General features: G+C 34.6%; 1 protein-coding gene across 1 annotated transcript; it reads right to left on the bottom strand.

Annotated features, from left to right (window-relative positions):
- Positions 1-593: 593 nt before the first annotated feature.
- Positions 594-27,687, bottom strand: LOC150099196 (uncharacterized). The gene is made up of 2 exons (XM_090403977.1): positions 27,498-27,687; positions 594-2,839 (listed from the first exon to the last, which is right to left on the bottom strand). The coding sequence occupies exon 2, from the start codon at positions 2,073-2,075 to the stop codon at positions 879-881; it is 1,197 nt and encodes a 398-aa protein (XP_090260103.1). The 5' UTR covers positions 2,076-2,839; positions 27,498-27,687; the 3' UTR covers positions 594-878.
- Between the last annotated feature and the right edge of the window lie 299 nt (positions 27,688-27,986).

Raw genomic sequence — 27,986 nt, 5'->3', positions numbered from 1 at the left:
AACATTAAATAACCATCAAAATAGTGACAATATTAAAATCTACTAATGCCTTTGATTTCTTAAAAGGGATTAGATAAGGACATAGCTAACTTGGAAAGTTAGGTATAGCCTCATCTATGGGTGTGGTTACCCTTAGCCAATTGCAGATAGCTTGGTCTGTCAATGATTTTAACTTCCATTTGACAAGATAACAGCAGACAAATGCCACCATTGCATGGTCCCTAACATTACATATTGTCTGAATAAGCACTACTTCTATGGTCGATTTTCTTAAGTTACATGTTTATTTAAATAAATCAAATGCTTTTTATTCCCAAAGAGAATACATATAGTTCCTGTAGTCCTAACTTTTGAAGATGAAAAAACAACCTCTGTTCTTCAGTTATGGTGAAAGCAAAAGCAATGAATGAACTGAAGCATTCAAAACAGAGAGAGAGAGAGATTTGAACAATACTGTATTTACTGGTTTTGAATTTCAAGTCAAGGTCAGCTGATATAATTAGTTTTAAATAAAATAAGTTTTAAAAATTATATTTTGTAGTTGGTTCTCAAATGGCATTTTATTGGGGGGGAAAAGCACTTTACCAGAAATATTACTTTGTTTAAAAATTTATTACATGATCATTTCAAACATAACATTTATTACAAAATTTGATTATTGAAAAAAAAAAAATAAATAAATAAATAAAATATAATGGAAAACCCATTTCTTCCAAACCATTCATAGTCTACATTTATACCAGATTTTTGGTAAGACTATACCTTTAAAGAGTTGATCAAATTGGCAATAACAGTTTCTTCTTATACTTCTTATCATTATAATCTAATTATGTTCTCTTTTTCAACTTTTGGAAGAGCACACAAGGAAAATCCTATATTTAAATTTTACTAGAAATTTCACAGTGAAAATCTATCTTAGCATGATATCTCATGTGTCTATTAAAATCATAAGGTCTCATAAATGATTTATCACAAATTTTGCAAAAGGGTTTTGGAATAGTGTGTAGCTTTGTGTGTGTTTTTAGATGTGATATTTGTGAAAATGATTTACCACATGTTACACAAGTAAAGGGTTTCTCATTTGTGTGAATCCTTAAGTGTGTTTTATAATTTGACATTTGAGAAAATAATTTACCACAAGCTATACATGTAAAGGGTTTCACATTAGTGTGGACAGTTTTGTGCCTTTTCAAATCATAAGACCTTGCAAATAATTTACCACAGGTTTCACAGATGAAAGGTTTTTCATTAGTGTGTACCTTTGAGTGCATTTTTACATGTGATATTTGTGCAAATCCTTTACCACAGACTGGACACGGAAAGGGTTTCTCATTAGTGTGAATCCTTACATGTGATTTGTAATTTGAAATATGTGAAAATGATTTACCACAAGTAACACATGTGAAAGGCTTCTCATTTGTGTGAATTCTTATGTGATTTTTAAGAGAAGATGAGAGAGAAAAGGATTTTCCACACTCTACACAAATAAATGGTTTTTCTTTAGTATGGATTCTTCTTCTATGTTGAGTGAGTTCTTGAGAACGTAGAAATGACTTCCCACAAAATTCACAGGTAAAAGTTTTCTCATTAGTATGAACTCCAATGTGTGATTTAAGGTGTGCTGTTTGTGAAAACGATTTTCCACAAATATTACATATAAAAGGTTTTTCATTGGTGTGAAGTCTTGTGTGTACTTTAAGACAGCAAGTTCTTGCAAATGATTTACCACAAGTATCACAATGAAAAGCTTTTTCGTTAGTGTGAATTGTTCTATGAGCTTTAAGATGATGAGAATTATAAAATGATTTCCCACAACTTTCACAGATAAAAAGCCTCTTCTTAGTATGAACTGCAATAGGCTGTGTCATTTTTTGGATACAAATTTCCTTTTTAAAGTTTTTTTCATTCATGTGAATCACTGCATGCTCTTTCAGATGAACAAATTCTTCAGATGAGTTTTCAGCCATCTCACACCTAAACTGTCTCTTATTACTGTAAACTCCAAAGTGTCTTTTCAAATCATAAGCCTGTGAAATTTGTGATAGCTTGTTTTCACAATTGAAAGGTATCTTCATCTATGAATCATTTTATGAGTTTCAAGATATGAAATTTGTGAAAATAATTTATCGCAAGTTATGCAAGTAAATATTTTTTCATTAATGTGAAGTCTTATGTGTACTTTAAGATAAGACTTTGAAAAACAATTTACAAGTTCTACAGATAAAAAGATTTCTCTTTAGTGTGAACTCTTATGTGTTTTCAGATGTGACGTGCATGAAAGTGATTTACCGTATTTCAACCATGTGAACCCTTATGTGTCTTTAAAGATGAAAGGAATATGAAAATGATTTAACACATTTCACTCATGAAAATGAAAAGGTCCTCACATTTGTTTAAACAATTTGCTGTGTTCTATGATTTCTGAAAATCAAAATATTTCATGAGGAAATAATTGTCTCATCAGCATAATCATTTAGAACCTCATATTTTGAGGTCCTTTGGGCTAAATTATTCTAAGTTTGAAAATATGAAATTGTTGCATTTCCATCTATAAAAAGTTTCACAGATAAAAATTTTATCCCTAATGCAAAGCAAGGAAATACAGTGTCATTACTTAAAAAATATTTCATATATTCCCGAATGCACATTCTTGAAGCTCTCTATGTTATTTCATATCACCCAATAGGAAAGTCGATTTACAATAACATCTTTCAAAGCAAATCTTTATTCCACACAACATATGCATTTTGAAGTGAGAGGCTCTCTATATGATATCAGCAATAAAAAGGATGACAGGCAGATTTTCATTGCCTCTATCTATAAATTATGGTCAATCATCCTGAAAGAGAAGAACAGTATTAGATCAATGAACAATTCATATTAAAAAGAACATAACTAAAAATTATGCTAAGGTTATATAGTATAATTAAGTAATAATGCAGGGGTCGGTAATGTGCAATTTGTGAGCCACTTGCAGCTCTTTAATTTTTAGACTACTATGACAAGTGATTGTCTCAAACACTTCTCAATTTAGTTTCGCATTGCAAGCAGAGCTCATGTACCGCAAGGTATCAAAAGTTAACAGTCGAGGCAGTGGTAAGTATAAAATAGTTAAAACATGAAGAAAATAATAGCCGTGTGTATATTGTGTTTGTGATAGGTATGTAAATTTATATTATAAATTACTTGAATTATTAAATAAGTGAGTTGGGATTTTTAAAAAGGGAAATTAGAGTGTTTAATATCGTATCGAAAAACTTTCAAATAAAACAAAAACTTTTTTTTGACTAAATGTAATACATTTGCAAAAACATTCCAGCTGGCAAGCCAAGAAAAAAGGCCACAAACAAGTTCAAACAGAAATTAATGTCAACAAAAAATTCAAATCTTAAAATGTCAGAAAATCTTTTCAGCATTGTCTAAACAAAACAAAACAAAACAGATATAATTACAAAAATTAAAGAAATGAAATTATCTGATATTGAGAGACTTACTCAACAAAAGGCACATTAATTTGCACATGATTGGATGTTTCTTACATTTTTTTTTTTTTTTGGTATTAATAAATAATATATCAATATATATATATATATATATATATATATATATATATATATATATTTTATGTAAAACACCTTCTCACTCAATTCCATTTCTTAGAAACCTCCCCTCTCTCCAAAGTCTAAGTTGAAATATGGCTCTTCAGATTTTTTTTTTTTAAATTAAATAAAAAATGGCTCTTCACTCAAAAAAAGTTGTCAATCTTACATTGCTGGCTCCTGTAATAATGCATGATATCATATATATCATTATTATTAATATATCCAAAATTATTAATACCTAAAAACTGATAATCTTGTTTGTATACCATCTTATCTCAATTTCCACAATGAGTTCTTTGACTAAATGGTGGTGTAAATGGAGGCAAATAATAAATAATTTCTTGATTGAATAATAAATAATTTCTTGACTGACTCTTTCTTTTAAGGTTACACGGTGATCGGCATTCACATTTACGAATTTAGGGACACAAAACACACGTGTTGAAATGATTATTTTACTAAGTATTAATAAAATAACATTTGACGTTTCGACCATGTATTGAGGTCATCATCAGAAGGATACATGTGTACAGGGAACCAAGCTACATGCTCTTGCACTCTATAATGGTAAATTAAATCTACACTGTTAATCTTTTTCTTAACCTGACCTCTAGTGATAATTAAATAAAATAAAAATTAAATAAAAAATAAAATAAATCAGCTAATGCCTTTTATTCACTTATAAGGAGTAGACGAGACCTTTATACCCTATCTGGCTTTTGGAAACTGAGTGGGCAGTTCAATCTCAACCGGTGGACAATCAGAGATAGCTGGTCCATGTCTATCACTAATTATACCAGCCACCGATGAAGAGGCTGGCAAACAAGTGCTGCCATCTCTTGGTACCTAACACTAACAAGATATGTCACTGTCTGAAATAATGTGGGTACTACGGTCGAATTTCTTGAGTTTAAGGGATGAAAAACCTGAGTTTCCGGAAGGAAAAATCCACTTGCCTGTGCCAGAGATTGACTAACTCAGGAACTGGTCGAAGAAAGGCTTAGAAAAAGTTCCTCCAGTCAGTGACTACACTTGAACTTAAGTCAAACTTCGAGCGATCAAGCGCAGAGGATGCAAGTGCCACTTCCACTGAATAAAATTTAAATAATTAATAAATAAAAAACTACAATAAACTCTGCTAAAAGTCATGTACTAAGATTCTTCTGGATTTGTACAAGTTCAAGTTGCTACTGAATGTTAAAAAACACTTCACCAAGTCTTCTTGTAGTGGGATTTTTCTTTGGCTTGTTCTGGTTGCTATAAAGGCTGCAATGGGTCCGCCACATTTTTGGAATGGTTAGGCCATCATTTTTGTTCATATTTGGAATATGTTTGAGCATTTCCCATGCTTCTTTAAATTTCCTCTTGAACCAGGTTTTGGTGCGGTGTAGGGACTTGGTATTTTTCCAATCAATTCTGTGGTATGTTTGGAGTGCATGGTCAGAAAAGGCCGGTTTTTCCAAAATGAAGGTATCTAATGTGTCGTTTGTGTTCATCCTTCCTAATTGGGATGGTTTGCCCTGTTTCCCCTATGCATGGTAGGTTACATGTGCATTGTATTTTGTATACCCCTGGGTGGACTATGTGTGGAAGAGTATCTTTGGAAGAACTGAGTAGGTGTCCTAATGTTGTCAAGGGTTTAAAGGTAGTTTTGATGTTTTATTTGTGTAGTGTTCTATTTATTTTTCAGAAATGCCTCTAACATAAGGTATGGCAATAGCATTCTTGAAATCTTTTTTTTTGTTTTTACTAGTATCTCTATGGAGGATCTTGTGAATAGTTTTTTTACTCTATCCATTTTTTATAAATGTATGGAAATGGTAGGTCAGTCCCCTTCCTACATAAAAAATACACATTTCATAAACAAAATTAAAAACATTCTACTCAATGACCAAGATTTATTAGACAGCTTTGACATAACTTCCCTTTTCACCAATGTCCTGATCTATCTTGTTCCTACAGAAGATATTTCCACACGACATCATGGCCCTCTTTGCCCACTTACTCCACTCTGGATATTTCGTGTGGCAAAACAATTTTTTACCTTCAAAAAGAGGGTACAGCCATAGTCTCACCACTTTCCCCCCAATAGCTAACTTTTATATGGAAGACTTTGAGCAATGAGCTCTAGAGCCAGCATGCCTAAAGCCCAAAATTTGGCTCAGATATGTCGACAAAATTTTTGCCATTTGGCCCCATGGTCACGAAGCACTAAATACATTCCTTAGCCACCCGAACAAACAACATAAACGTATCCAATTTGCCATTGAAATAGAAAAAAAAAACAACTCTCTTCCGTTCCTAGACACACTCGTCACACGTCTTCCCTCAGGCTGTCTCTCCTCAGTCCACCACAAACCTACACACACAGGCCAGTACATACACAAAAATTCTTATCACCACCCAACACAAAAACTAGGTGTCATAAGCATTCTTAAACACAGAGCTCAAACTATTTGTTCAAATGAACAAGCTCTAAACCAGGAATACAAGATCAACCATACATTTATAAAAAATGGATACAGTAAAAAAACTATTTGCAAGATCCTCCACAGAGATACTAGTAAAAACGAAAAAGATTTCAAGAATGCTATTGCCATACCTGATGTTAGAGGCATTTCCGAAAAAATAGACAGAACACTACACAAATAGAACATCAAAACTACCATTAAAACCCCGACAAAATTAAGAAACCTACTCAGTTCTTCCAAAGATTCTTTTCCACACCTAGCCCACCCAGGAGTATGCAAAATACAATGCATATATAACATACCATACATAGGTGAAACAGGGCAAACCATCCCAATTAGGAAAGACGAACACAAACAACACATCAAATACCTCCATTTTGGAAAAACCGGCCTTTCTGAACATGGACTCCAAACATACCACAGAATTGATTGGAAAAATACCAAGTCCCTACACTGCACCAAAACCTGGTTCGAGAGGAAATTTAAAGAAGTATGTGAAATGCCCAAACATAATCCAAATCTGAACAAAAATGATGGCCTAACCATTCCAAGAATGTGGAGGATCCATTTGCAGTCATCAGAACAAGCCACAGAAAAATCCCACTACAAGAAGACTTAGTGAAGTGTTTTTTTTAACATTCAGTAGCAACTTGAACTGTACAAGTCCTGAAGAAAATCGTAGTATAACAATCTGAACTGTACAAATCCAGAAGAATCTTAGTACATGCAAACTTTAACAGTTTATTGTAGTTTTTTATTTATTTTATTTATTAATTATTTTAATTTTTTTTATTTATTAATTTATTTTTTTAAAATTTTTTATTATTTATTTATTTTTTTAATTTTAATTTAATTTTATTTAATTATCACTGGAGGTCAGGCTAAGAAAAAGATTAATCAACAGCATAGATTTAATTTACCTTTATAGAGTGCAAGAGCATGTAGCTTGGTTCCCTATACACATGTATCCTTCTGATGATGACCTCAATACAAGGGTCGAAATGTCACATGTTATTTTATTAATAATTAGTAAAATAATCATTTCAACACGTGCATTTTTGTGTCATTAAATTCGTAAATATGAATTTCTTGATTGAATTTATCACTATGATAAATTTAGTACAGAATATCTTAATACTATATCTCAATTGGTCATTTCTCCATATACCGCAGTGCTATAACTATAACTCTTAAAAAGTTTTGTGTGCTTATCAGATCAATACAAGATACTAAATACTGTATATTAAGGGTAGTAGACTAAGTAGCTTGAAAGTTTCCTAGAGCAGGTTTTTCAGAGTATCTAACACTTGGCCTACCCATACATAAAATAAGTTTAAAACCTGTACTAGGTGGTATTCATAAAAAATATATATATATATATATATATCGATATAATAAATCTTCATTCAGTTGAAACATCATCATCAAATTCCAGATACGTACCCTCAAGGGTTGTAGAAGATACTATGATTGTGCCACACAGGTTTGCATTATTAATAATCAACAATTTTCCTAATGTCATGACTTCATTATTGTCAGAGCTTATATCTGAATTGCTATGATACATAGTCTTTGCTTGGGAATTTTTTCTAGCATCATACAGTTATTTTTACCATTCCTCATCCATTCTGTTTATGTGACCATACTTTTACATTACAATGCTAGCAATGTTAAGTTTTATTGTAGTTTTCCCCCTTAATAGCTTCATTATTATTCCACCATATGTTCACTAATGCATAGTAGCATATTTTCCCTTCAACAAGGTGGAGGGGGGGGGTATGGAAAATTCTGATAAACATCTAAAAGAAAAATTATATTAAAGCAACTGATATAACCACAAGAAAGAACATACTAGTAGCAGTTATTCTTATATCCTCATATATATTTTCTTTCTTGTGGTTATATAAGTTGCTTTAATATAATTTTTCTTTTAGATGTTCATCAGAACTTTCCAACCCCCCCCCCCCCGCCCATATTTGATTCTGTGCAAGGTGTCCAAGGCATCTGTTAGATGAGCATAACTGTTGTGATATATATATATTTCATATGTTCTTTAAGATCATGTCGTTTGTTCATAATATGATAAATTGCAAGAACAAGAAACCTTGTTCATATATACATTTTATGAACAAACGACATGATCTTGAAGAACATATGCAATATATATATATCACAACAGTTATGCTCATCTAACAGATGCCTAGGACACAAGGAATTTTTTTCCCCATTTTTATCAATTTTTTTGTTTTATTTATTTTTACACAGTCGGGAAACCCTGTTCTAGAGACTGAACTTGAAACTTTTTCAAGCCACTTCAGGTCTCCAATAAGTGGGGGGCAATGAAATTCATTTTCCACCTGAAGACAATCTCTCTCACACACACACACACCCATGCTATGGCAGGATTTGAACCCATGACCTGTTAGTTGGAGAGCAGGTATGCAAATCAGTCAGCAAACGATAAATTAACGAACAAAGAGTAAAATCATGATAACTCAAAAATTTCATGACGAATTTTTATGCAATATAACAGACAAGCTTAGACGTTGAGCATTATTCATAACTTATTTTAACAATATTAACAACACAAACTATTTTATGAAAAAGATGCTTATTAACTGGTTTACATTTCGCTGAATATTTCAAACCAGCATGTTATTGTTTATACAAAACAACGATGAAACAATTCAAATTGTAACGGACAAACGATCTAAAGTTCAAATTTGCACCCTCTAATGTAAAAAAAAGAAGTATTACAGCTATGTAAGTCAATCTTAGGATAACAGTCTCCAAAATTTTTGACAAATTAATGCAACCCTACCTGTTTGGGTTAGGAGAATTCTTCATAGCCAGGCTGACTCTAAAAATAATCTTTCCGATCTGTAATGACTTCTAAATAGCACATGAGTTTTTTTCAATCTAATCCTGTGTGAAGGGGTGTCCAAAGCATAGAGTGCCAGTCCGGATCTACCATAAGAATGGCAGCGAATGTATTTTTTATGTTCTCTAAGGCAGATGTGAAAACATCTTCCTGTCTACCCATAGCAGGTCAAGATGCTAGAGAATGAAGTTATCCTTAGGAGAGCAGATCAGAGTCACTAATTTAACATGAAATTTGAATGTGGTGCAAAGGCCATATTTTATTAGTACTTTGGTTATCTTTTCTGATGCAGCTCTGAACTAATATTTACTAACTGAATTATCCAAATTTACTATGTATGCAGGTTACTTTATATGGGGAGGAAAAATCTACAAACAGATTAACGGTACTGCTATGGGCACTGTGGATGCTTTTGTCACCTACCTAAACAGGCGACACTCTAAAATTCACTTCACAATAGAAAAAGAATCTAATAACTGTTCAGCTTTTCTTGACAGATTACTTACCTGCCTTTCAGATGGATCACTATCTTTTTCCATTTACAGAAAGCCAACACACAGACAGGAAGATATCTACATAACCAATTACATCATCATCATCCAACCTAACAGTATGTTATTTTAAAAACACTTACAGAGAGAGAGTGATTTGTTCTAATGATACAGCTCTTTCTACAGAACTTAAATATCTGTGCCATACTTTCTTGGATTAGATGGAAGAAAACTAATGTGCTATTGAGAAGTCATTACAGATCAGAAAAATTATTTTTAGAGTCAGCCACGGCTATGAAGAATTCCCCTAACCTGAACAAGTATGGCTGCATTCATTTGCCAAAAATTCGGAGGACTGTTATCTTAAGATTAACTTCTACATAGTTTACTACTTCTTTTTTAACATTAGAGGGTGCCAAATAAGACTAAACTCTTTTGTCTATTACAATTTGAATTGTTTCACTTACTCATTATCACGTATAAACTATAACATGCTACTTTGAAATTCAGTCAAATATAAAATAAACATCTTTTTAAAAAATAAAAATAAATAAAATAGTTTTATTTATTTTTGGTGTTGTCAAAATACTGTTAAAATATGTTATACTTTTTATGCAATTTAGTGAAAATAAGTATAACATGGGATGTGAAAGAAACACCCACAAAAATTGTAAATTCTTTTTGCAGGGCTACCCAAAAACATTTCACTTTTCTTATCTATAAGCAGCTATTTAAGCACACAGAGTGACTATTCTGATTTTGTGCCTGTCTACACACAAAATCAGATGATATATGGGATCTATCTTCCCAGACAAAATAATATCTGCTCAGATCCCAAAGGAATGTAAAAAATTTTTGCTAAGCTGTCTTCAAATAGAGCTTGCTTTAAATTACATAAGACCATAATGCTGACAAAGGCACATTATACACCATCCCTGATTTTCTCTTTGTTCTCTCCAGCATGCCTAGTATTGCTTTGAGAGAGAACCAGGAGAATGTCATTATCCTTTTAATATCTATGAAAGCGACATTTATGGTGGTAGTACTGTGGTTTGAGGAAGCAATGCATATCATTGGGCAGACACAACAACCTATATGCACTTCCTAGCAGAACCACAAATGCTGTAACTTATAGAGATAATGTCCTGGACCCATACGTTCATCTGTATGTGGGTTCAACATGGTAGACATTCCACAAGACAATAATGCATTGCATTGAGCACAGCTCATTGACCAATCATCAAGAAAAGACTATCATGCATACGGTCCGACCAGCTAGGTCTCCTGACCATAATTCCATTGAGCATGTCTGGGATGCTCTAAGTAGAGAGGTGTTGTTGCTTTCAACTGTCCCCCCCCACAAAACCTTGAGGGACACAAGAGAGATCTGTAGGAGCAACGGCTGTTATTACCAACTGAGCTTCTGGACAGCATTCTATATAGTATAAACCATCATTGTGAGATGTGTGGCTGCGTATGTGTGTGTGTGTGTGGGGGGGGGGGTGACCACATTCCTTATTGAGGCACTTTGATAATCTCATTTTGACCTCTTGTTTTTTACCATTGTCTTCATGTAACCATTTGTAACTGAATTAAACTATTTATTGACAATTTTGAAAACATTTCTTTCATATCTCATATACTTCTTTTCACCAAATTACATAAAAATTCATCATACAGTTTTCTTAAGTTATGATTTTTATCTTTGTTCCTTCATTTATGGAAATGAAGAGAACTGAAGAGGTGAAGAAGAAATATAGAGAACTGAAAATTCATAAACTCAATAACCCTCTCTGACCACACTATATGTTACTGACTCTGAATCTTTTAAATTAGTCAAACAATTAGGTAAATCTTTAAACAATTATAACTGGCTATATTTTCATCTTTTATTAAAAAAAATTACTGCTTCAAATCTTTAATCCAAAATTTACTTTAAAGCAGAAATATTATGGTTAGTTAAGATATGACATTTTATTTATAATATCTGACATTTCTGACAACCTTAGCTTTAAAAATGCTCCCTCCCACGACCATATGTCTTCATTTATATCACCTATACCGGTTGCTTTTGTTGGAAGAGCATCATCATATGCAAACAGATGACAGATATAGCAATGAACTCTCCTCCCCTAGCCAATTTTTATATTTTAACATTTAAAAAAAAACATACTCTTGATACTATTCTTAAACTTTTTATCTGGGTAATAAAAAAAAAAAAAAGAAAAAAAAAAGAAAATAGTTGTCTTTTCCAGACATTTTAATCAGGCATCTTCCTAAGATATCCTTTCTTTCTCAGTCTGCAGAAATAGATATTGTTTTTCTTCTTTAACAGCTTAATGGATGACAGCATCAGACCATGTAGGTCTAATGCAGCCATCAAAGTTTTCCCTACATCTGCTTCTATCATGGTTTAATCTAAAGAAGTCTTCATACAGTTGTCTTAGAGATTTCATTATTACATCTATCCATCTTGTTTTGGATTTTCCAGGTCTTTTCTTACAAATTTTACCTGAAATAAATTGCTCTGTGTACTCACCATCTATCTTCCAAACATGTCCAAGCCACTCATATTCTCTTACTTCCCGCAAGTGATGGAGTATTTCTCGGTATTTTTCTTTCAAATGTAATAAGTTTTATATTATCTTCCTTTGTTACTGACCATATTTCAAAGCCGTAGGTTAATATTAGTTTAATATTAGTTAATATCTATTTGAATTTTTTTCATACTCTGTATTTTAGTTGTAAAATTACAAAAACCTCCACAAGTATCATTCTCAGTTCTCTTTTCTATCTCTTGATACATATCAGGTGCTTGAGAAATTATGCAAGATCCTACTCGGCATGCATAAAATGTACCTGCCCAAGATCCCCCTCTCCTTGTTAATGATATGTCCCAATAAGTTAACAGGATTTTTGTTATTTGTTGAAGCGAAACGGGTGACTAAGATTTTAAAAGAGACAGTTGGTGCTAGTAAGATTTATTCTTTCATGCCGCATGGTAGAGGGAAATATTTAATTGTAGTTAAAGACGGAAACAAGGAATAAACTATTACATTCCTGTAATAGTTTATTCCTTGTAATGGTGGGAAGCCAGATTAAAACAGTAAAAATCTAAAGATTTCCAATGGAATATATTTAGAACAGTAATGAAATTCTTATATGACATTCTCGAAATGGGGAAAAATTAGTAATATACAAAAGGGTTTATTAGGTGAAGATTCAAACTGGTTTTCTGGTGAGGTCATCTTCACAGTGGATATGAAGATGCCCGTATGTAAAGTATCCCAGAGTGCAGAGGCAGTGTCTGCATTGTGGTTCATACGATCACTCGGTGGCAACTTCCCTAAATCTAAATGTTTCAAATGAATGGAGATCAGACATATCGCTAATCAGTGTCTCAAACCCTGTCAGAAATGCGAAAGTTCTGAACACTGTATATATATATATATATATATATATATATATAGATAGATATATATATATATATATATATATATATATATATATATATATATATATATATATATATATATATATCAGAGGCATAAAGAAGAGTTCTTTGATCTTCCAATTCAGTCTAGTAAAGATGAAACTTTTAAACAAACGATACTTGGTAAAATTACAAATTACAAAAAGTGTGAGTTACCAAGTCAGCCAGAAATTAGCCCCAGTCAAATATGAATGGAACAACATCAGTTGAAATTACCAATAACAGACCTGTATAACGAAATGTAAACACGTGAAACTGTTCTACAAGGAGAAACTGGAGAAGAAACAGTAAAGCAAGTAAGACAACTGAAAGAACTTAATATGCAGACAAGATCATCAAAAAGAAAAGATGAATTAAAAAATTTTGAGGATAAACAAAAAAATTAAAAGATGTGCTGAAAAAAGGAATTAAATCTGAAAGAAAAAGCAATTAAAAATGTAAAGATGAAGAAAGTTGTGGATCATCAAATGAAGACTCTTCAGGCTCAGAAGAGTTTATGGACTATGAAGAACCATCTCATGCTAATAAAGGGAAAGCAAGAGATACAATTAAAGGAAAAATAAAGTTTACTGATTCAAAGTTGTCTCGGTGCAATTATCATCTGCACGAAAAGAAAATAACTAGCATCCAAATCTAGAATGATAGGAAAGAAATTGAAATAATCGAAAGCAACTGTAAAAAAATGGAAAACAGTTTAGAAGGAGGCTACACAATTGTTTCTTCACAGATTGAAGACCTCATCAGGTTCATCCAAAATCTATAAAAGTTAAAGACTTACCACTGACACTTCACTAACCATAGCATCTCCTTTTTTGCATTGCCTCATTAAATGTACGAGGATTTCACAGGCAAATTAAACAAGAAATTTGGAAACTTATGCTATACCATGATATCAGGTTTTTGTTTCTCCAAGAAACATACCGTTGAAGGTATAAAGATATAAAAACTTTAACATATAGACATTCACTTGGAAAATTTAACATTGTAGGCCTGAAGTACCTTGAGAAAAAAGTACCAAGTTTGGTCAAGAGTAGGATGCTTAGATACCACAGCCTCTCCGCAAAAATAAAGAAAATTCTTCTCCTGTTGAGCTGGAAACCTCCTATCATAATTAAATCCAGTTTAATATCTAGTGATTGAGATGCATAATAGCCATTTTAAAGCTGTACCCTCCAAACATGAAGAAATATGGGGGGGGGTCTCTCTTATTGGTGACAGGTTTTTAACTGCAAAAAGATACCACTCATACTGTATACTGGATAAATGTAAAAATTAGTGATCTGATCTTGTTGAATGCCTTGTGCACGATGAAAGGTATAAGGAGGCAAAATACGATTTTTTTTTTTCCAAGAAAGAGAATAGGATTATGTTTTGAAGTAGTGAAGATAACTAGGTTATTTTTCATTCCAATGAAGTATTACACATAATTAGCATTTAGAATTGTTCACTAAAGACCTTGGTGCCCGGAACGTTGAACACTGAAAAGTTTGTTCAATGAGTTAGAGAAATGTAGTGTACAATTTTGGTGTTAGATTTATATGGTTTGGCAGCTGTTGATATAAATGCAGGTATGCAGATCACATTATTTGAAAATGTAAAATTGCTTTATTTATGGGGAAAAAAAATGAAATAAACTAGTTTCATAAGCCATAGGACTTAGAGCATCAGAAAAAAATGTGTTAAGTTAAATGATTAAAAATGAAAAAATATACCCCCCCCCACACACACACCGTGAACTTCAAGGTATCAGAATGGTGATTAAATCAAACAACGTGCACATAAAAGAAACAGAACTGAACAGAGCAAACTAAATATTGTCATATTCTGTGGCATCGTGTGGCATAGCCAAGGTCTAAGGATGCAAAATTTTTAATACGTGAAGACCACACTTGGCGCAGTATCAAGCCTTGGTTTTTGTTGGTGCTGAAACAACAGAAATGCTATGGAGCATTTCTGTTGCTTCCTTGAATTTTCTTACAAAACTGCTGTGATCGATACATGATATTTCCATTTTTTTATCATATACTTGGTGGCAGGTGTTGGCTGTATGAAAAGTTAATCCTGATCTATGTTTGCATTTGTTTTTAACATCTTTAATTGTGATCTGTGTTCTTGTTTCCTTTTAAACATTTTTAACATGTTCTGATGAGTGAATCTCTGGAATAATCTATCTGGTTGATGTAACAATGCTGAAAGAGCAGCAAATTTATATACACCTGTTTTTTTTTCCTTCTTTTTTTATGGATGGTTGTGACAACTTCGGAGTTTGTAAAACCTGGAAGTCTTGTCAAGCAGGATGAAAACCATTTTAATGTCACCACTACATAGTGTGATTTTTTCAGTTCCAGTTTGGATGCAGGGTAAGATTATAGCTCATTTGAATTCTTGCTTCATGTTGGAGGTTTAATAGAATATTTACAGTACTAGGAAAGGATTAAAAACTAATCTTAATGCTTCCAATATTTTGTCTCAGTCACCGAAACATCTTCAAGGATTACAAATAACTCTTGTAACACACACTCAAATACAACACAATACTAAGTGAAACATGTGGGTGACTCTCAAGTCTTATCTACATCCTCCCATAGAGGTTGCACCACCTAGACAGGACTTTGAGTCACCCACATGTTTCACTTAGTATTGTGTTGTATTTGAGTGTGTGTGTTACAAGAGTTATTTGTAATCCCTGAAGATGTCTCAGCTACTGAGACGAAATATTGGAAACATTAAAATTAGTTTTTAATCCTTTCCTAGTGCTGTAAATATTCCATTAAACTTCCAACATGATGTCCTCCCAGCACTTAAGTCCAACACCACATGAATTCTTGTTGGTAGGAACTTTGGGAGGAATCTAAAATTTTGTTAATTGTCTTTAGTTACTTATTAAAGGAAACAATATGTTTGAGGTAACAAAGTTCTTTATTATGTATATCAATGGCACTGCAGATTATGTTGTAGGCTCTGTTTCCTAATGTTTTATCATACCTATTCCTGTAATGGACGGTGGTGGTGTGTGAAGAAACATGCAGAATTTATCTTATATAATCTGGAAAATCCTGCTTTAGAGACAGGCAGAATTTTTTCAAACCATCTCAGAACTCCAACAGAGAGAAATGGATTCAAACTCTAACCCTGTTGGTTAAACAGCAGCTTCTATGCACATGCACATACAGTTAATCCACAAATGAAAGATCACAAGATCTATAGTACATCAGTACCATGTATGTGCAAAGGGTAAGAAGAAAGGAAGAATTTGTTGGGTTTTGTTATTATTATTTTTAACCATATGATGGTTGTCTTTGGGGAAGACAGTCAGGGAAGTCATTCCAAACAATAAAGGCACATGTAATAAAAGAGGCAGATGAAAGTTGATTTGATAAGTTTGGACATGGAATGTAAATTTGTGTTGACCAACAGCTGCTTTTTTGTTATTAAAGTTTTAGAAGAAAGTAGAGGAATAATAGTAGAGGAATAAACTTTTTTCTAATGGTTTCTTGAACTGCTTCCCAAGTTAGTATATCTCTGACATGGGAAAATGGGTTTCTCTTCATAGAAACTTGAGTGTTTCATTCCATAAACTCAAGAAAATCAACTACTGAGCTATTTCAGACAATAATATACAATGCTACAGTTAGGGGCCACAAGACGGTAGCAGTTGTTTGCCATACTCTCATCCCCAGGTGCTGATTAAAATTGCTAATAGCCTTGGGGCAGCTATTATGTGATTGGCTAAAGGTAGAGGCTAGCTACCTTAGCCTTCAAAAGTTAGAGTTAAACTGTCTTGCCTACTCTCTTTGGGGAATACAACTTATTTTTTTAAAACAGATTTTTTTTTTTTTCTCACTTCAAACTCATTGTCAGAACATTCACTTCTGACAGGTAACGAATGCCACAACCACCAACTTCTCTTCACAAAATAGAGGAATAAACTTTTTTCTAATGGTTTCTTGAACTGCTTCCCAAGTTAGTATATCTCTGACATGGGAAAATGGGTTTCTCTTCATAGAAACTTGAGTGTTTCATTCCATAAACTCAAGAAAATCAACTACTGAGCTATTTCAGACAATAATATACAATGCTACAGTTAGGGGCCACAACCACCAACTTCTCTTCACAAAATAGAGGAATAAACTTTTTTCTAATGGTTTCTTGAACTGCTTCCCAAGTTAGTATATCTCTGACATGGGAAAATGGGTTTCTCTTCATAGAAACTTGAGTGTTTCATTCCATAAACTCAAGAAAATCAACTACTGAGCTATTTCAGACAATAATATACAATGCTACAGTTAGGGACCACAAGACAGTAGCAGTTGTTTGCCATACTCTCATCCCCAGGTGCTGATTAAAATTGCTAATAGCCTTGGGGCAGCTATTATGTGATTGGCTAAAGGTAGAGGCTAGCTACCTTAGCCTTCAAAAGTTAGAGTTAAACTGTCTTGCCTACTCTCTTTGGGGAATACAACTTATTTTTTTAAAACAGATTTTTTTTTTTTCTCACTTCAAACTCATTGTCAGAACATTCACTTCTGACAGGTAACGAATGCCACAACCACCAACTTCTCTTCACAAAACAATCATCCACTTGTTGCTCTTTGGTCAGCAACTTTACACAGCTTTCTGAGATTACCGAATTTTTTCACCAGCTGCTAATTAAAACCCTTTGCAATATCTTCCCTACTGCAAAAGACAATGAATCATAACTATCCTCATCAACAGAACATCCACCCACAATACTTTTTTTTTGAGAAATCTTCGGATTATAAGAAGGATATATATTTAAGTTTTGCTGATCTGGAATATGGCAAGGTGCAACGAGGAAAACTATTCAAAAAGCTACAGTTATATAGTGTAAATGGGACATTATATCAAGCATTACAGTCTCCATTTAAGCTGTAAGTCAGCAGTTAGAATTGAAGAAGGTACAGGTTTGAGGTAAAATCAGGTGTGTGACAAGAGGCACATTATCTCCACTGTTATTCATTATCTATATGGATCACATTATGAAGGAAAGTGGTATTAAATCCAATATCAAAATTGGTGATGCTAATCTTAGCTCTTTACTTTATGCTGATGATGTTATACTTCTGAATGAATCCATTACAAGTCTGCAAGATTCCCTGACTAAATTGAATGACTGCTGTAATAAATTTTGTATAAAAATCAGCAATAAAAAGAAAGAAACAATGAAAGTAGGCTAAAATATTGAAAACATCAGCAGTATCCTGAATGGCAAACCTATAGAATAAGTAAAACACTTCAGCTATTTAAGCATAACATTTAGTGAAGATGGAAAATTAAATACGGAAATAGAAAACAGAATTTATAAAGCTCGCATGGTAGGAAGTCAGCTGAATAAATTTATATGGAATGAGAAAGAAATTAGTAAAAACATTAAATTAGCTGTAATACAAGACATTGTTCAAATCAATTTTAACTTATGGATCTGAGAGCTGGGTTAGAAATAAAACACTCGATCAAAGACTACAGACCTCTGATATGAGCGTTCTCAGAAAGATTATTGGAATGGATAGATTGCATGTATGGCATTAATTTTAATGTGATAATGGCAGTATCACATTAAAATTGAGACAATTCGGAAAAACTTACCATTGTCAGCATTCAGGAATGTGTTAGTAGAGCTAATCTTAGGTGGTATGATCACTTAAACAGAATGGGAGAAGAAAGATTATCAAAAGAATTTTCTTTGCAAGGCTGGCAGGAAAAACACTCAGATGAAGACCAAGATGTAGATGGACTGATACAGTAAAAATTGACTTAGAATAGCATTCTTCAACCTTTTTACACCTGCAGACCAGGGAAAATGGGAGAAATATTTCGCTGATGGGCTGACGGCTAAGACAGAAACATAAACCAATGTAGATAGTATTTTATTTATTAAATCCAATGTTATAAAATTACAATTTTTAGCTAGGGCTACATCTGCTGTTGATTAGAGGCTAGAAAATTACGGTTGGTCAGATGGATAGGTGGGTGATTGATGGAGAGATATCAAAGAGTAGTTTATTCAGGAGTAGAGACCAAAAGACGGCGTGTGACTAGTGGTGTGCCGCAGGGTTCTGTTCTTGGACCACTGCTGTTTAATTTGTTCATTAACGATATAGGGAAGGATCTAAGAGGAACAGTTCATTTGTTTGCTGATGATGCAAAGTTGGGTAGGGCAATAGTGAATGAAGAAGATGTCAAAATCTTGCAGGATGACTTGGATAGATTGGAGTTCTGGACTAAGGAGAATGGATGTCAATTTAATGTGACAAAATGTAAGGTTATGCATTTTGGGGTGAAAAGATTAGCAGCAGTATACCACATTGGTGGAACTGTACTCCAGGAGATTGATGAGGCCAGGGAATTGGGAGTGTTGGTGGATAGGGAGATGAAGTTTAGGGGGCACATTGCAAAAGTAGCTAAATCAGCTCATCAACTCACTTGGTTGTTGAAAAATACCTTGACGAGCAGAGACAAGCAAGTTATTGTACCTCTGTATAGTTCGCCCACCGATTTGAGGTCCCTCGAAACTACTGCGCATGTCAGAAAAAGAAGAATCCATTCCGATAATAGGGTAATCAGTCTGTCTTCTGGGAGGTAATAATAAACAAATTGAGTTTATTATTACAGGTCGGAAAATTTAGCTTTTCTTTTACGAACATTGTTGTTTTTAAAATGTAACTATTTTGCTTGTATAACAGTTGGAAAAATGTACGTAGAGTGTTAATACGTGCAAATACTACGTTCTACATAAAACAATGTCACTTCGCTCATGATAAGTTTCCTTTTATTCTGGGACTTTTTAAAACAAAATCCGATTTCATGAAGTATTTTCCTTAAAGTTTCTCTTTTCCAAGGAAAATTAATTTTTTCTTTAAGCACAGGAATCAATTTCGGAACAGTTGGCACTCTTTTCTCGACCACGTAAAATTCATGAATAGCTCTTCTTATAACGTCTACATCAAAATCATTCAAAGCTATGGTTTCGATGGTTTTACTCTGTCGCTTTTTTTTTTTTTTTTTTTTTTTAGGAGATTTAAATTTTGGCTTACCTTCACCTTTTGATTCCCTACGAATTCTTTTAACAGTCGACCCCGATACGCCCGCAATTGCACTTGCACGTTTTATGACTTGAGAAAGGGGAACAAGAAGACGGCCTTCTGACGATTCTTTTTCGCAGAATGTCAGCACATTATTCAATATTCTTTTGCAAGAGCTACTGAAACGTGTAACAATAGAACTTGTTGACTGTACTGGATCCATCATACAAATTAATAATAAAAAAATAATGCAAAAAGAGAACAACAAAAATCAAGCTAGTACTAGTACAGCAACAGACAAGAAAGCACGTGATTTCGCATGTTGGCGACCAATTCGTACATCCTTCATTTCTTTCTCCCCTTCAGCATGAATCGACTATTCTTGGCACAAATCCAACAAGGGATCTAGAAATGGTGGGCGAACTATACCGAGCCTTGATAAGACCTCATCTTGAGTACTATGCCCAGATTTGGTCACCTAGCTTCCTTCTTGATGGGGAGGAGGTGGAGAGGATCCAGATATGAGTGACCAAGGTGATAGCAGGTATATGGAATGAACCATATGAGAACACGTTGAAGATTTGTGGGTTGCAGAAATTAGTTGATAGGCAGAAAAGGGGAGATATGATTGAGACATTCAAATTGCTAAAGGGTTTCTATAGGATTAATTCAGAGAATATTTTTGAGATCAGGACTGGTGGTGGGAGAACTAGGAGACAACTATGGAAGCTGGGCAAGAGTGTGGTTAGCAGGGGTGTTAGAGCTCGGTTCTTTACTTTTAGAGTGGTAAATAAGTGGAATAAGCTGCCAGAGTCTGTTGAGGGTGCTATGACGGTGAGTGAGTTCAAGGCAAGGTATGATAGATACTGTGAGAATGTCGTATAGTTGTGTGGACATAAAGTTTAGGGCCTCCCTCGATGAGTCTAAGGACTCCCTGGAGTCGCCCGTAATAATAGTAATAATATAGGTGGCCTGGAGTGTTGTTTCTGAGAGATGAAGTGTTGCAATAACATGCATTTGATTTCTCTGTTTGGTTTTTATTACTGACATGGCTAAAAAAGTCTATTCACACAAATAGAAAGTCAAAAAAAACCCAACAATCTGATAGCTATATAACTCAGATGGATATTCTTTTTTGATGATATCCAAAATTGAGACAATGATTGCATTTTATGTCTGGACACCAGAGTGATATCAGAAGCCAACTCGATCAGCTTTTCTTTTTCATGAGGATCAAGTGCGCATGATTTTATTTCTTCCAAGAAGGTATTATTAATCCAGAGGTTACCTTTACGATGATCCTCATTTTCAGGGAAACAAAGTTTTCAGCTAACCCTTAAATGTTGACTTATTATTATTATTATGGGCAACTCCAAGAAGTCAATAGACACATAGAGGGAGGCTCTAACATCATGTCAAGAACAACTATTCGACATTCACACAGTATCTATCATACCTCGCCTTGAGCTCATTCACAGTCATGGCATCCACAACAGACTCTGGCAGCTTATTCCACTCATTCACCACTCTTAAAGTAAAAAAAACCTAGCACTAACACCCTTGCTAACCACACTCTTGACCAGCTTCCATGTATGACCAATAGTCCTCCCACTGCCAGTCCTATTCTCAAATTTATCTTCTGAATTAATCTTATAGAAACCTTCAGTAATTTGAATGTCTCAATCATATTCCCCCTTTTCCATCTATCAACAAATTTCTGCAACCCACAAATCTTCAACTTGTTCTCATAAGGTACATTCCATAGACCTGCTATCCTACTGGTCACTTGTCTCTGGATCCTCTCCACCTCCTCCCCAACAAGAAGAAATCCTGGCACCCATATCTGGGCACAGTAGTCTAGATGGGGACTTATCAAGGCTCCATACAGAGGAACAATAATCTGTTTGTCTCTACTTGTTCAAGTATTTTTCACCAACCAAGCAATTTGATGAGCTGATTTAGCCACTTTTGCGATGTGCCCCCTAAACTTCAACTCCCTATCCACCAACACTCACAAATCCCTGGTCTCGTCAATCTCCTGGAGTATGGTTCCACCAATGTGATATACTGCTGCTAATCTTTTCACCCCAAAATGTAACCCCATAACCTCACACTTTGCCACAAGATTTTGACATCCACACTCCTTAGTCCAGTCCTCCAAACTATCCAAATCATTCTGCAAAATTTTTACATCCTGTGCACTCACTATTGCTCTACCCAACTTTGCATCATCAGCAAACAAGTGAACACTTCTTCTGAGATCCTTTCCTATATCGTTAACAAACAAATTGAACGGTAGTGGTCCAAGTACAGAGCTCTGCAACACACCACTAGTCACAGGTTGTCTTTTGGACTCTACTCCTGAATAAACCACTCTCTGATATCTCTCCATCAACCACCTGCCTATCCATCTCACGAACCCTATATCCATCCCCATATGTTCTGCAGTTTACTGATTAGAATTCCATGTGGTATCCTGTCAAAGGCCTTAGCCAGGCCCAGCAGTATCACTGTAAAACCCATCACCCTTATCCAGTTCAGCCGTCACGGTGTTATAAAACGTGAGCAAGTTACTGAGGCATGATCTACCCTTCACAAAACCAAGTTGTCCCCCACACAATATCCCATTTTCATCTATCCAATCATGTATTCTTTTCTTGACTAATTTCTCCAAGACGTTGAAAACTATTCCTGATATGCTAATTGGTCGGTAATTTACAACAGCAGTCTTTGAACCTCCTTGATGCAGTGGAACTATTTTCCCCTCTATCCACCCCCTCGGGACTAACCCAGACCTGAGATTTATGTTGTTATTATGTTGATTATCACTTTCTTGTTGACATCAGCAGCAATAAAATATTCTCCAAAAAGTGGAAACATTTCCATATCTTCCTCTTGTACACGACTATCCCAAAGCCAGCTTCTTTTTGAACGCATCCATTTTATTTCTCAGTGTAAAGATATTTGTACAAAACCCCTGAAGAGAAATATTAACTTCATTAAGAAGGATAAATATCTCCGTCATATACACAAGCTTAGCCATCCATTCCTCATTCAACAAAGGCTCTGCAAGGTCAGATTTTCGCTCTCGCAGAAACTTTACTTCTTCCCTCAGTTAGAAAAGGCATGCAAGAACCTGCTCAACAAGCACCTTTCTTCTGCATGAAGGAGATGTTGGTGGTGTGAGTCCATACTCTCACATAGTGTCATGAACAGCCTGGAGTTCATAGCTCGACTACAAATTTCATTATTGATCTTCACCGCATCATTCATCACAGTGTTTAGTTCAGTAGAAAGCTTCTTTCTACTGAACTGTGCTCCAGGTGGATCATACAGTGAGTGGACAAAACTTCTGGGTGCACGACTTCCTTTATTTTTGCAACTACTCCTGAGCAATGTCCAGTCATGCTCGCAGCACCGTCCGTACACACCCCGACGCAATTCCTCAAGTCTAAGCCTTGCGCTTGAAAATACCCATCAAGAGCATTAAATATCTCTGAACTAGTGGTCCGTCCAGGTAAGTCGAGGCAACAAAGAAGTTCTTCCCTTAAGTCTTCATCTTCAGTATACCTCACGAAGCAAAGTAGGATAGCATGGTTACCCACGTCAGTTGATTCATCAAGTTGAATAGTGAAACATCTAGCTTTCTTTATCCCCTCTACAACTTGCTTTCCAATATCAGTGGCCATATCAATAACTCTCCTCTGAATGGTGGTGTCCAAAAGTTATATAGCCTCCAGTTGTTTAGTGGCTTGAGGACCCAAAATTTCTCATACGACATCTAAGATGCAAGGCTTTACTAACTCCTCACCAATAGTAAACGGTTTTTTTTGTTTTAGCTATTCAAAGAGCAACTAAATAATACACTCAAAGCAGCGACTTGTCACTAGTCATCATTTAAATTTCACTTTTCTGACTTTTCATCTGGTCATGTAATCTTTGAAAAAAGTCCAGTGGCTTATCAATAAAATCTCTATGCTTCGAATACAAATGATGAGCAAGTTTGGAAGGTTTCATAGCATCATTTAACAGAATTTCGGAACATACTACACACAAAGGCCATGGTGATAGTTCACTGCCAGGGGCTACAATGAAATAAGCTTTAAATAGTCCTTGTCGAAACACCTAACAAAGTTTCCTTTTCATTTTTTTGGTTTGTACTGCACATTCTGAAGTACCAACATATTTCTTTTTCTCTGTTTCTTCTAAACTTGAAGCACTAGTACTTGGCATACTTTCAGTAACATCACTACTTTTCTCCTGAATGTTGTCCTTGCCTGTACTAAAGAAGATTAAAAAGTTTTGCTATTTGACTTTTTTTGTCTCCATTTTGTAGGGTTTCAAATTTTATGAAAAAAATAACTTGATTTCCGAAATACCATAACACAATATTAGAAGACAATATAGATGAGCACGATAAAATAAGAATTTTGTGATGTGTCCTCGACAGGCAAGCTGATGCAATACTAGCATTTGAAGGCCACACACTTTGCCTATTCTTTGGGTGCTACATCGTTGCATGCAGCTTCCTGCACTGTAGCCACTACATGATTGGGGGAAATTTCTGCCGGACTGCCAGGAAATTTCCATGGGCGTGCACCGGTATACAGACCACAGGTTGAAGAACTAGGACATTAATGGCAGTATCACATTAAAATTAAGAACATTAGGAAAGAACATGGGATTGTTAGCATTCAGGAATGTGTTAATAGAGCCAATCTTAGGTGGTATGGTCACTTAAACAGAATGGGAGAAGAAAGATTATCAAAACAAATGTTCTTTGCAAGGCTGGCAGTAAAAAGACCCGGATGAAGACCAAGATGTAGATGTATTGATACAGTAAAAAGTGCCTTAGAAGACAGAAATATAAGACTTGATAATATTGGAATGTTGACAAACAGATTAATTTGGAGAAAAATTATTGATTGGAAGTTAGTAATGGTGTAACTTTTTCATGTAGTGCTATCAAAATTATCTGGTACATCAGGAATTTGATTATGATAAATTTTAACCCCCTCCCCAAAAAAAAAGAGCAGTACATGTATTCCCAAACATCCATGACTTATCAGGTGAAGAGCAGATGCTATCCACTTGACCAACCAAGTTAGTGTTCACTAAAATATAGCAGTTGGCTATAGCTGTGCTAACTGGAGTGTTAGTCACAAGACACAGGTTAGGCATGAGTGTTTAGTACCTCCATCTTGGATATGGCACACATTGCTGGTTGCTCATGTCCCATGAGGTGCATAATGTCACAGTGACTAACAAAACTATTAAGGACCACAGAAAGTGAGTGCTCATGGTGAAAATTTGCACATAGCCTCTTGTGTACTCATATGGGTGACATAGTCACAGTTCATATGGAAATATGACTTCTGCATTACTTCAACCTTAGTAACCTTCTGGATCTGGCTTCCAGTGATGAGACTTCATTAAAAGTTGAAACTGGTCTGGGTAGTGGCCCTTCCCATAATGCATAACATTATACATGTCTGTAAGTGTGCTTTGCATTATGGGATACTAAGGCAATTCATGTGAAGTCATTAGCCTCTATATACGAGTGGCCCTGTCATGAAGTTACTTTATGCGCAAACATTGTTTGCTTACACTTGATAAAGGATGAAGACAAGAATATAATTTCTTGGCATCTTTAATTTATGTTACATATTTAAGTGAATGAATATCAGTGATGGCAATATATCCTACCCTTGGAAGTATAGAGCTCCAGTGCCAATAGACATTCTCTCCGTACTGAAAGTCATCAAAAGCAGCTGTTGTATTGTCAACCACATGCTGGTTCAACAAGCTGCAATTCCTACTGAAACATGCACAGGAATCGTCAGTCAATCAATATTATACAAATAGTACAAGTCAATGTCTCTTTATGCATGGTTACACTATCTAGGTCAATGTAGGTGATATCATCAGGAATGTTTCGAATTAGATTTCCTATTATATAATGACCAATGTATGATTGATGGTCTTCTACAAACTGCCCACTAGCAGTTTGTAGAAGACCATACATACATACATCCAGCTTATAGATACAGTATCCTAGAACAAATGTATCATATCACTGAGCTCATTGTGTAGAGAAATGCTTGAACAACACATGTAACACATTATTCATCTTGAATGGTAGGGTAAATTCAACTCAATCCAGTAAAAAACTTCTATGGAATATTCTGAAATTTGTTATGCTGCTCCCTCTCCATTCAGTGATTATGAGATACCATGTATACATACTACATATCAAATCCAAATCAACCCTCATTATACAGCAATGCCAGGTATATACACGCTGTAATTCATGTAAAAAGTGACCACCATGAAATTAGATATTGACACAATTCAATGTTATGCGGGTGGTCTGAAAAGTTCTCGGCCTAACGATGAAAAAACAAATTTATAATTTCAAAATTATTTTTATTTTTCATATAATCTCCCTTAAGACTAATACATTTATTCCAGTGATGCTCCAGCACCATTATCCCATCCCTATAGTGGTTTTCAGTTAGATCTGTAAAATAACCCTCTAAAGCTGCAATCACCTCTTGGTTTGAAGAAAAATGCTGACCAGCGCAGAGAGTTTTAGTTTTGAGAAGAGATAGAAGTCAGAGGGTGGCAAATCTGGGGAGTAGGGTGGATATTCCAACAATTCATAGTGCAGATTCTTCAATTTTCCAACCGCCAAAACACTTGTGGGCAGGTGCATTGTCCTGGTGAAAATAATTTTTTTATTCTACAAACCGGGTCTTTTCTCACAAACTTTTTCATCTACTCTGGTTAAAAGATCAGAATAATATCACCCGATTATTGTTTTATCCTTTTCAAGATAATTAATAAAAAATGACTTTAAAACATCGATGCCATGACCTTTCCTGCTGATGGGACTGACTTTGTCTTGTCCACTGTTTTGACTACTGTTTGGATTCTGGTGTATAATGGTGAATCCAAGTCTCATCCATAGTAATAAATCGATGCACAAATTCAGTTTTATTCTTGTTAAAATGCTTCGTTCCAACTGAAGTTATGGTGTCATCATGGCTACTGTAACACATATGTGCATTTTACAACCTTTGTGGACATAATCACTGAAAAAAAAAAAAAAGAAAAAGAAGCATAAAATGAACCATACATAAGTTCGAAGATAATTTTGTATTAGGGAAGAGGTCGTTCTTGGAAAGTACATTAAGATTAGGGTGTGGTGCATACGATAGTGAGGTATAACTTTTTTTTTTTTTTTTTACGTGGATATGTTGGTGAATGGAATATTTTGCTAAATGAGATGGTGAGTGTATAAATATCGATTGTATTTACTCTTGCCTACCTTGATTAATCTGAACTCCAGGAGGTGTTTGTATAATAAGTAAATTAAATATGCGGATTTATCTTTTGTGAATGAGATAGTTACTAAAAAGTTATTATAACTATTAATTATATCACTAAAATATATTTAATTATATTTTAAATATAACGTGCGTCAGCTGGAGGTGTCAAATAATAATAAACTTACATAACACTCAGGCACGTAAGATTTAAGGCCAAACAGAAGTGGTTCTTGACATTCTATCGTTTTTTATTTTTTTATGTTCGCATCTGAAAGAATATTTCTGAAATGAAATAAACATATCCTCTATAATATAACTTCCATGTTAAAAAATAACCATATTGCAATAAACGTTATTAACCATAAGTGAGCAACTAACTAATGCCATCCACAATTCGTCACGACGCTGCTGCTGTCTACCGGTAAGAGCAGTGAACTCCCAGGACATTACGCAGAGGCGAATTTAGTATCGATGGGATGATAAATCATACAAACATACGATTCAGGGTATAACAACTATCATAAATTATAACATGAAGGCAGTGGCGCACTCAGGGAGGGGGCCAAGGGGCATCCCCCCCCCAAAAAAAAGAAAAAGGAAATAAACATTAGAAATTTTTCCAAAAATCTTTTCCTAATTAAAATTTAATTTTTTTTAATTTATGTTGTGTCTTC

This window comes from Typopeltis vanoorti, chromosome 14 (assembly GCF_054136105.1).
Source record: "Typopeltis vanoorti isolate ZY-2024b chromosome 14, IOZ_Tvanoo_1.0, whole genome shotgun sequence".
In the NCBI taxonomy this organism is placed as follows: domain Eukaryota; kingdom Metazoa; phylum Arthropoda; class Arachnida; order Uropygi; family Thelyphonidae; genus Typopeltis; species Typopeltis vanoorti.
This window is presented reverse-complemented; position numbering and strand designations above follow the sequence as displayed.

Bases quoted from the DNA above. Each gene is read 5' to 3' on its own strand.
- LOC150099196 (XM_090403977.1), bottom strand. From the start codon at position 2,075: ATGAAGATACCTTTCAATTGTGAAAACAAGCTATCACAAATTTCACAG.